The sequence below is a fragment of the Eptatretus burgeri genome, chromosome 18 (genome assembly GCF_056783735.1).
Source record: "Eptatretus burgeri isolate ZD-2024b chromosome 18, Ebu_testis_v1, whole genome shotgun sequence".
Taxonomy (NCBI): Eukaryota; Metazoa; Chordata; class Myxini; order Myxiniformes; family Myxinidae; genus Eptatretus; species Eptatretus burgeri.
The window spans coordinates 12,487,817-12,498,346 of record NC_140978.1 but is presented as its reverse complement, the minus strand read 5'-3'; the positions used below and the strand labels follow the sequence as shown (position 1 = coordinate 12,498,346).

General features: G+C 45.0%; 2 protein-coding genes across 4 annotated transcripts in view; one reads left to right on the top strand and one right to left on the bottom strand.

Annotated features, from left to right (window-relative positions):
* Positions 1-398: 398 nt before the first annotated feature.
* On the top strand, positions 399-5,704 carry LOC147008625 (uncharacterized). The gene is made up of 3 exons (XM_085863763.1): positions 399-659; positions 744-807; positions 2,858-5,704. The coding sequence occupies exons 1-3, from the start codon at positions 420-422 to the stop codon at positions 3,685-3,687; spliced, it is 1,134 nt and encodes a 377-aa protein (XP_085719889.1). The 5' UTR covers positions 399-419; the 3' UTR covers positions 3,688-5,704.
* Positions 5,705-6,896: 1,192 nt separating this feature from the next.
* Positions 6,897-10,530, bottom strand: part of LOC147008622 (phospholipid-transporting ATPase IA-like) — a 449,885-nt gene continuing 446,251 nt past the window's right edge. For all 3 annotated transcript variants that reach the window (XR_015053196.1, XM_085863761.1, XM_085863762.1), the window contains 2 exons: positions 7,658-7,752; positions 6,897-7,243 (listed from right to left, as the gene is read on the bottom strand). Coding sequence is in view for 2 of the 3 variants with exons in the window: in XM_085863761.1 (XP_085719887.1) it covers positions 7,158-7,243; positions 7,658-7,752 (181 nt within the window). In the remaining variant the exon portion in view is untranslated. The remainder of the gene's footprint in view (positions 7,244-7,657; positions 7,753-10,530) is intronic.

Genomic DNA, 10,530 nt, shown 5'->3' with positions numbered 1-10,530 from the left:
ATCATCAATCGCTCCTTCCCTCGTACTGGAGGCGCGAGTTGTAGAAAGTGATTTGGGAGAGGAAGAAGAAATGCAGGCGTGACACGTGCAGTGTGCACGCGCAAAGCACCTTCGGGTCGTCGAACTTGGGGCCCATCAGCCCATGGGTTCATGAGAAAAGAGAACGGTGGACTCCGCACCTCGAGAGGAGGTGAGAAGGGATACGTAGACCCGTGGGATATATCTATTTCTTGGAAGGTCTCGTCCGCGCAGAGGATGCGAGCCATGAGCTCCTTTCACATACACGTGTGAACTGTCGAGGTGTTTCTTCAGGGTCCACCGCGACTCCGAGTGGGGTCGTGGAGGCATGGCCAGAACGCGTCCCTGGGTCTCCCTCACCCTGCTCGCCTTCCTGCTCGGACGAGAGATCTGCACGGTCCATGCAAGCGCAGAGTTCTGCCATGGCTGGAGGGACTCGGGTGGTGTCTGGCACGAAGGCTTTCCATGTCCCGAGCGCTTCGACACGGCCGCAGCGACCATCTGCTGCGGCACGTGCTCGCTGCGCTACTGCTGTGCGTCCAACGAGGCACGGCTGGACCAGGGTGAATGTCGCAATGACCGGGACACTGACGAGTCGGAGCAAGGACGACCAGGAACATCACCGCAGGACCAGACCTCACGTAAGAGCGCCGTAGCCTTGTATCACATTTGCTAGTGGTTTCGGATATGCAGAAAATAATAACACATGCAACTTTTTAACACAGTACTTCCACAAGGTACCATGTTTGAGACGGGTCAGCCGAGGACACACACCTGAGGACCTCGTTGGTAGGTAGCATCAAATGCACCTGCACGAATATTTCTTAATAATACGACCGAGCTCATCATCCCACAATCAAACCTTCCTCCCAACAGCCAATTGTCGCAAAATTAAGGGTAATTGATGCTGCGAATCACAACTAACAACAATACATGTGGCTATGGTTGCCTGATGCTTCAGGGCTTTTTTTTTTAAATCAAAGTCGAGGCTCATGGAGGAGCCAGACCATGAATGGATCAGGATGTCACAGAACAAAAGGAACAGTGGAAAGAGAGGGGGATACATACAACTAGTAGGGATGAGGGGAAAAATAATGGAGGGTGAGTTGGACAAATAAGGGATGAGGGGAAGAACGAAGGCTCGGGGAGAACGCACAGGGTGGACAAGATGGGTGCACGGAAGCAAACTCTCAGGAAAGAAAAACTGGAAACCCGGAAAGAGGTGGGTTTGGAGGTGGTTAACAGGTGTCAAAAAGATAATGGTTTTGGATGGTGGATGATCTGAGATGGTGGTGAACAGCTTGAAGACTGGAAGAGATGATTGGCAAAGAAGAGAATGTGGAAGTTGTTCTATATGCTGGAAAAAGGAGGAACGAATGAGGTTTCGTTTTGATGCTTCACCAATGACATTTGCTTTCTTCGAGCAACATCTTCACCTCTTCATGGTGATTAGATTTATTTATTTTTCCTCCCCATGCGCAGGCGATCACTTATTTCTAAACCACGGACGTGGTCTCAAATGTTGGAAGTACTCCCTGCAGGCTCTCGAAACTTGAGCAATCTTCAACCCCCCCTCTAACTTCCCCTCTACCCCCACCCCATCCCCTCCCCCCAAAAAACCTTTTTACTGCTCAAGTTGCACAAACACAAGAAGTGGAAACGAATGATCAAAGAGAGTGGGAGAACAGAGGAGTGAGTAATTAATATGCGGGAGCAGGGAATAAGGAATAGAAAGAAAAGGCTAATGATGGCCATGTGTACAATTCCAGCCCAATCCGTCCCCTTCTCTCCAAGTCGTGCACTCAGCGTGTTCAGCTGCTCAAACTGATCATGTCCGAAACCTCAGACATGTCAAAGTCCCAAATTGTGGAGTGTGTGTGCGGAGGTGGGATCTGCAGTGGCTGTGTGTAGATGGGTGGGCCCACAAGACACGCCAATGTATTCATTTCAAATACTACAAAAAAAAAAATATATATATATATATATGTATATATATATATATATACATATATATACATATAAAAACATATACATACACACACACACACACGATGTACCATAAATTTTAGAGTTTTGGTGCTGCCAAAGCAGTTTCTTGGCACAGGTTATACTCGGGAGTTTACCATTGCTTTCACAGTGGTCAGTCAGGGCAGGAATTTGGAATTTGACCACGGTGCCAGTGATGGCTCATCTATAACGTGGGATCTTTAACATCCACCAACTATGTCAGATGGGACACTCAGTTTAACCTCCATCCGAGTGACGGCACACGCATTGATGCCTCGCCCTACCTGAAAGACACCAGGATGATAGTTTTTAGTTGGGCAGAGATTCAAACCCAGAATGGACAGTTCAGAGGTGAGTATGCATATACCTATCGGCAGTTATCCTACCAGCCCATATGAACAAATATATATATATATATATATATATATATATATATATATTTCTTTTTTTACTTTGACACACACCTCGTTCGTTATACTTTGTCTTTGGCATATCCACACTAAGAAGTATCTCGTCCATACAACCTTTTGAATGCCACACGAATGGTCAATGCATGCTCACAATAATTAAACTCAGCTATTCATGCATTTTGTTACATGTGAGCAAAATGGAATATACATGCCTGTTATGTATTCAGGAAATAAGAACAGTTGTGTCACATAATAAAGTTCATAGCCACGAACACTGCATGGCAATATGGTTTGTTAGCAGAGGTGAGTTCAGGTCCTTGTAATCACGACACAATAAATGTAAAGACTTGTCTAAGCTAAAGTATCTCCCAATGCCATTGAAACGAGAGTAACTGATCATCCCTAACCCTGGTTCTACGCAGTGCCAATTTACGTACCCTTCCTCATCGTGGGTGCGATATTTGTGGCATTTGTTATGGTGGGATCTGCAGTGGCTGTGTGCTGCTGCCGTTGCTTGCGTCCCAAGCAACCTGCAGGGGCACAGGAGAGCCGGCAAGCCGCTCAGAGCAGACTCCTGGAAACGTTGCCCATGATCCCTGGCTCAGGGACTGGCTCGGGGAACACTTCAGCCACTGCCTTTGCTCGGGCGCCTTCCCGCCAGTCGAGCAGTGCCACGAGTTCCACATCAAATGGTGCTGCCAACGTGCCTCCTGGGCCCAATTTTAAACCTCCTGGGGGACCACCTTCTCTCGTGAAGCCATCAGCACTGCTGGGGAGGATGCCTGCTGCACATGGTCCTGGACCTTTGCTTAAAGCTCCACTTGTGGCTACAACGGCTGGGGCACGCACCGGCACGGTGGACACAGTAAACACATACTACAGCTACCCATACCACTACCCATTCCACCAACAACCGGCAGGCATTTTCCTGCGGCCACAGCAATATGTCATCTACTCTGTACAGGGAGAATATCCAAAGCAAAGTTCTGCCTCCCCCAATGCACCCATTAGCTCTGTTCCCGTAGCTCCCAGTGAGCAGAGTCGAGCAACAGCCGTGCAAGCAGAGCACACGTCGGCTCAGTCCCCAAGCTCACAAGGGAGCCCATCAGCAGACGGCATGTTGGGATCTCCGCCTCGCTACAGCAGTGGCCAGAGCCCAAGTAGCACTGGTGCTCTGAGCCAGGGTCACGAGGATGGGGGGATGGCTGGGCATGGCGGGCTAAATGGACCAGCAGCCTTGATGAGCGCATGACGTGTTCCTTACAGCGACGAAAGGGGATGGGGTGGGAGAGAAATCACAGCAAAGAGCATCATTTACACTCAGGTGCAGACAGCATGACTTAACGAATACCTGTTGTCCAGCCTTGCATTCCAAGACTTCTCGTACAGCAGAATTGCCAACTCAGGGAAGTGACATACTATACCGAGTGGTCTTCCTTTCCAGCAGAAAGCACTGAAATAAATGCTGTTTGTTCTACAAAACTCAACAGTGTGCCAAAATGTTGTTTTCAAACCAGGAAACAAATCATTGTACATCTTCGAATGACCTTTTAAAGTTTGTGGACACCACGACCCCATCCCATCCCCACTCCCAGTCAAAACAATGTTTGTCATACAAAATGGTCAGTCAATACTAGTTTGTAAAAAACAAAAAAAAACAAAAGAAAACTCTTTATGCGATTTAAGGTGTTTTTAAGTTATGATAATTTAATATCCTGAACATTTCATGTGAATCATATTATCCTGATGGGTCTGTGTTTGCTGGTGCTAATCTATTGACGGTTCCTGTCTGCATATGCATCTCGCATTATCCTGCTTTTACTACAATACATCGGTATAATCCAAACATCCTTTTGGTTCTTTGCACACTCTTTTTATCTAAAATGTGAAAAGGACGTTGCTTCACGGAGGAGTCACCGTGCCAAAAGAGAAAAGAGAAAAATCGCAACACGTACTTGTTTTTCAATGATAATTTAAAAAACAAATTGCAATTTTTATGCCAACAATGACCGTGTAAGAACACAACCTGCCGTGCTCTCTGCATCGGCAAAAGCTTCCACAATACCACGGGAAACCATCACAAAGATCAACAGAAAGCAGGAAATATCATCGCCATGAACATGAGCACACATTTCTTTTTCGGGATGAGTTGGGAGTTGGGGTTCGGGAAGAGAAAATAGGCCACAAGCTTTTCACATCGACATGAACGGTCAAGGAAAACAGAGCCCAGGAAAGAAACCCCTCGTATATGTTTCAGCGAAATAAGCCCAGCTCTCAGCCGGATTTCCAAAGCAAAAATGAAACTTCAACAAGAACATACCCCTGTTTTCGGTCAATCGCTTATGAATATTTACCCAAACTCACATTCGAGCCAAAAACCACTGGAGTCCAACTTGATATCCTCTGAAGGATAATTACAATTCGAATTGACATGTTTAAAATTGAGGCACTTACTTTGTAAAAAAAACAAAAAAACAAGAAAAACAACAAAAACTGAAAGGAACCAAACCAAAAAAACAGCAATACTCTTAACGGTGCAGCATTAGGACGAAGTGCGCTGTTCCTGCTGTCGTTTTTGGTGTCTCATGAAACTTTTAATGCCAATCGCTCGATTCAATTTCACTTCCAACGACCATGCAAGCCCAGGACATTTCTTTATTTTACATCTGATGTAAACAGCTTGTGAGTTTCATATTAGGCTCCATTTTTAATAGATGGTGAGGAACTCTCGCGAGCTTGTTTCTAGAGGCTAAAAGAGTGCACGGTGGCGGCGGCTCGTGGGATGAGCGATGCATTTTGCTAATAGGTTCAATGGAGTCATTATATGGCGGCGTTTCCGTGCTGGGAGCAGCCAGAACACTTGCAGCACTTTCCCTTTCTCCCCACTCCCTTCCCCACCCCCCAGCCCCAACATGCTTCTCTGATATGGCATGGACCCGGGTCGGAGCATGGCCAGCTGGAGAGCCCATTAAACCGGCGATTAAACTTCAACCTCACGGCATGCCACACAACGGTCGACGTAGATTTTCAAACACCAACAGCAAGAACGAGCGACATGACACAAAGCAAGCTTGATCCTGGCGTGCAGTAACGTGAGCACAACCAAACGTCATTCCTCATTTTTTGGAATCGAAGGAAACGTGCAAGGTCATTGTGTCGGCAGGAGTTCCGCATAACTAAGCAAGTAAAGCAGACCGTACAAATAGAAACAAGTCACATACAGGTCACAAGAGTGATAATTAAAATCAAAGAAGAATGTGCTTCCCATGCATCAACATCTACAGCATCTAATAGGACTTTATGAGCTACTGCATGCTTCAAATTAACAAAACACATGGAAATGTCCAAACAAATTTGTAAGCTACATTGAAAGACACCTTAAAGTTGAGCAAAATAGGTCTTTGTCAATGTTTTGGAAGGAAGACGACGATACCATGTCCAAATTACCACACTGCCATTGTTTCCTTGATACATTAGGCCGTTTGGAAGGCCTAAGGAAAAGCCATTGAGAGGTTGTGCACTAATTGTTTAGTCCCCATGCTGGTAAATGGGAGGAGGAGCACTTAAGATCGAAAAACTTGAAGAGGACACAAACAACTATTTGCACATGGGCAACGAAAGACAGAGACGTATGTGGGAGAACGTGGACTGGGAAAAAGCGCAGCTCTGAGGGTGAACACAAAGGGCGAGTGACAGTAATTGAACAAATCTTTCTTATGTGGCCCCCTCTTGGTCCCCCCTCTGGCTTGCTGTCCTTCACCCAGTTTCCCCTCCCTCTCCCCTCGCCGTGTGAATCCAGGCTCCACAGGGGCTCTTTTGTGTGGCCCAGCACACGGACAGGACCCTCGGAGGGTCTCGAAAAGGCTACTGCTCTGCTCGAATGAAAAGACACGGGCAGACAAGGCCTTTCGGTTCACGGCTAATTAGCCAGGCAAGCCTGGGACAATTCGGGGCATGGGGGAGCCATGGAAACGAGCCTAGACGGTAGGTCACGGGGTGAAGGTCAGGGGTGATTTCACACCAGTCACGAGGCATCATGGGTGCCTTATGGAATAATTACAAAACGTCGCTTGTTCACCGGATTTCACCCAGTACCTGCCACCCATTCTATTGTGAAAAAGTGGGGGGGGGGGGGGAATGTGTGCATCCCATACGCAGTTGTCTTTCCTGTCTAAATCAAAAAAATAACTGATGGTAGGGCAGCCTCAATGTAACGTACCTCCAGAAATGGTTAAATATTTCTGCGTGACGATATTAAGCCATAGGTTAACTTCATGAATTGAAAATCATGATTTAAACTAAATTCTATCAATAGCACCCATCATTTGGGGTCAAGTCCTTGTTTGCCAGGGTTTTGTTTTTTTTGGTAACCGCCATGACTTGCAAGGCAAAGATAATTGCAAGAGAATCGTGGTTTTCGTAATGCGATCTCAAACAAATCTCAAAAAACGACTTTACGAATTTTTGTTCCAAGCAAGTCTTAATATTGTCATGAAGAGAGCAGCAAATAAAAAGAATAATGAACAGCAAGTCAAATAAACGTTTAAAGTACAGCCCACCACTTCATACTCTGCACACGCGAGTTAAACCAGGCCAGGTGAGAGCTCTGTCGTGAAAAACACAGCAACGTTTTCTCCACAATCAATAAATAAACAAAAATGTGCAACAACAAAATGCATCTGTGTCCCAGTCTCATCACTAAAAGGATGACATTTAGTTCATTCACTTCCGTTTGGAGGTATTGTATGCACGGACCACATCTGACTGTGATACAAAGCCATCTTCCTCCTGTGAGAAGGCGAATCCACCTAGAAGGGAGAGAGAGAGAGAGAGAGAGAGAGAGAGAGAGAGAGAGAGAGAGAGAGAGAGAGAGAGAGAGAGAGAGAGAGAGAGAGAGAGAGAGAGAGAGAGAGAGAGAGAGAGAGAGAGAGAGAGAGAGAGAGAGAGAGAGAGAGAGAGAGAGAGAGAGAGAGAATGAATGTTGAGTTCAACCGGCCAACATCAAAGGCAAGTGACAAATACTACATTACCAGATCTAATTTTGGACTGTTATTCCCATTCCCGCTTCTCGAGGAAAGCAAAACATGAAAAGCAAAAATGTAGAATGTTTCAGCAGTCTATATGTTGCAAAAAATATTGGCTTTGAATCTGACATTAAATATAAACGCTCACTCCCCCATGCTGGGTCAGAGGATTTGAGAATATAATCTTACAAAACTTACGCAAGAGGGACTGGTTTATGGAATCGGAGCGGCGCAGTCCACTCCCCTGTGACCTGCGGAACTTGCTCTTTAGAAGTCTGGCTTTTTCTGAAAGGCTGTGGGAGCATGCAAGATAAGAAGACCTTCCGGTTTATATCCAGTTTAAATCGCACCGCATTGACAAAATGAACTGCGGTCTCGTTCGTTCACAACATCAATCATTAGAAATGATAAACATATGCAAATTTAAAAAAAGAAAAAGATTCAAATCATTTAGCTTATACCTTAATAGCTTTCAGTAATTCTGTTCTTTGCATAAAAGGCTATGTTCTATAAAGAAAGGAGGTTCCACAAGTGGCAGAACAAGTCCAGGATCATGATATCATGAGAGTTTGACCATCCATCTGCAGAGTGTAGCTTCCAAGGATAAGAAGATAGGATTTACACTTCTTAAAAGCCTATTTCCCATCCCACACCCTACATTTTAGAAGGCTCATGGAGGACATTGTACATATCTATCTAATATATATATATATATATATACATTCTCTGACAGTCTGGATATCTGTCTGTTCAGGAAGGGGAGGGGCTTCAATATCAAATCACCACCTTTGTTTGCTCCTCATAGCTCTGAGGCTTCTGGTGTACATTTGAAGACTGAACAACGTGTCTTCAATCATGAAATAATGGCACCATTTTGAGGAAACAAAAGTACATTTTGATCACTACTCATGCAGAGGAAATGAGGTAATGCATGTTTTACTCAGAGTGATCACAGCAGTGGTCTATTATGCAGCACCCAATGAAGGTACGCTCTCATAATGCAGAGGAAAGAAAATAGTGAAGTCTTTCACAAAAAAAGAACACTTTTGGTTTTCACCTGAGTTTTCAAGGCTGAATGAGTTTTTGGAACCTTTTACCTGAGTTTTTAGAACCTGGTGTTTTGCTTGGTGGTTCGGGAGGTAGCTTTGGATCCGAGGGTCCTGAGTTCAAGCCCCGTTTTCCACTGAATTAACACCAGGGGGTTGAGTCAGCCTGTCATCCTTCCGAGGTTGGAGAAATGAGTGCCAGTGTCGCAGCCGAAAGGCTGCACATGAAGGGAAGGGGGTATTGACTGATTTATTAAATCTGGTATTGGTGTGCTGCAGGCATGATGGGCCAAATGGCCTCCTCCTGCGCATAAATTCCAAAAGCCTAAGTCCTAAAATCCTGAATTGTGTGCAAGTACGGGATTTATAAGCAAACTATTTCACATGTGCATGGACATGTAGTTCACATATTATGTGAAGTAAATAAACAATGGAGGCAATGGAAAGCAGGTTGGTCGTGAAATGCCTGCAAACGTAATTCATTGGCGGGAGGCTGGGGAAATCCCCAAGAGATATATTTTAGTTCTTCTTTTCGAAGTTATTATGTACAAGTACACTTTAAAGAAGTAATGTACACTTTTTATGTTCACTTTAAAGTCATAGGAAATGTACACATACACTTTCATACCTCTGAGTTAATGTATAAAATATTATAAAAACAAAAACAATGCGTTGAAAACTGAATAAGGTACTTTTTCATGACAACCAAAATAATCATGATTATTGTTTGAAGTCTGTAATTAACAACAACGAAGAAGTATTTTTGTCGTGTTTTGTATGGATGCTGTCGAGTTGTTCAGGGGTTCAGCTACCAAGCACAGAGCTCGCGCCTGCCAAGCCAGCCATTCCTTATCAACGGTTTTGAATGGAGTGCTTGCTTGAGTGCTTAAGTAACTTGGTGAGAGCTCTGCAAGAAACTTGGTAATTGAACACACCCCAGATTCATTACATGGCGAATGATCCCTATAAGAATGCCCTTTCACTTTTATGAGTGGGAGGAGGGGAGGAGAGAGGGGTGGACAGAGAGTTGGGGTTTGGGGAGAGAGCAAAGACGGGAGAGAGTTGGGAGGGGGAGGTTGAGTTTTTGGGGGGGGGGGGTGGTTGGGTAATATCGGTGGGGAGATTGAGTTGTGAGAGAGGGGACCAGGGAGGGGGTTTCAAGGCTTGCAGTTGGGGGGGGGTGATTGAAGCCTTTGGGTTGGGGGTGGTTGAAGTTGAAAGTTGAAACTTGGGGTTTGGGAGTAGGAGTTGATGACTCGGGAGTTCATATGTGTGTGTGCAGGGGAGAACTTGAGGATTTTACATTGTGTGGATGTTCCGTCACCGCTAATCTGTTATAGAATGTGAACCATGGTGTTTGGCCATGCATTCGGCTGTCTCCTATTTCTGGCAGCCACTTCTCGCGCTGCATTTTGAAAAGCTCCGCTCACAGGCAAAGCAAAAGATTCAACCAGAAGAAGAGAATAACAAATGAGATACATTTTAAAAGGATAAATACAACATGGAATCGGTTTGTTTAACAGTGTGTTAAGATATGACCTGAGGGTGATCACAAAGTTGAACAAACCATGCCAGTGTTGCAAGTAACAGTAACCTCGAATGAAAGTCTTTGAACAAAGCAAGGCAATTATTTAATTCAAGAAAAACCTCCATATAACATTGTGACCAAACATTAAAGTTCAACAATAAACTACAGAGAGGTCCAAAGTAAACAAATTCATCAGAATCATCTGCGCTCTTGCTGATGATTCGTCAATAAGCGATGAAACCGGTCTGGTCGCTGAGGGGAGGGGGGGTAGCATTGAGATTCCCATGTGTGTACTACGTGTGAACATCTTTATAGTTGTGGAGGAACTCTGGGAAGGGTTCGAAACAGCAATTTAAGTGTTTACATTGCGTCGGCCTTCTTGGGTTACTTTACGCAGCTTCTTCAGCAAGAGAGGAGTGGGAGGTATCAATTATTTATATAATCCTACCACCTGGGTTTAGTTGATTCGGTGAGCGCTGATTGGCTATTCCCTACTT

Excerpts from the sequence above, each read along its gene's own strand:
- LOC147008625 (XM_085863763.1), top strand. The coding sequence starts at position 420 with ATGCAAGCGCAGAGTTCTGCCATGGCTGGAGGGACTCGGGTGGTGTCT. Across the intron at positions 660-743 it reads ACCGCAGGACCAGACCTCAC|TACTTCCACAAGGTACCATG; the intron begins GTAAGAGCGCCG and ends TTTTTAACACAG. Across the intron at positions 808-2,857 it reads CACACCTGAGGACCTCGTTG|TGCCAATTTACGTACCCTTC; the intron begins GTAGGTAGCATC and ends GGTTCTACGCAG.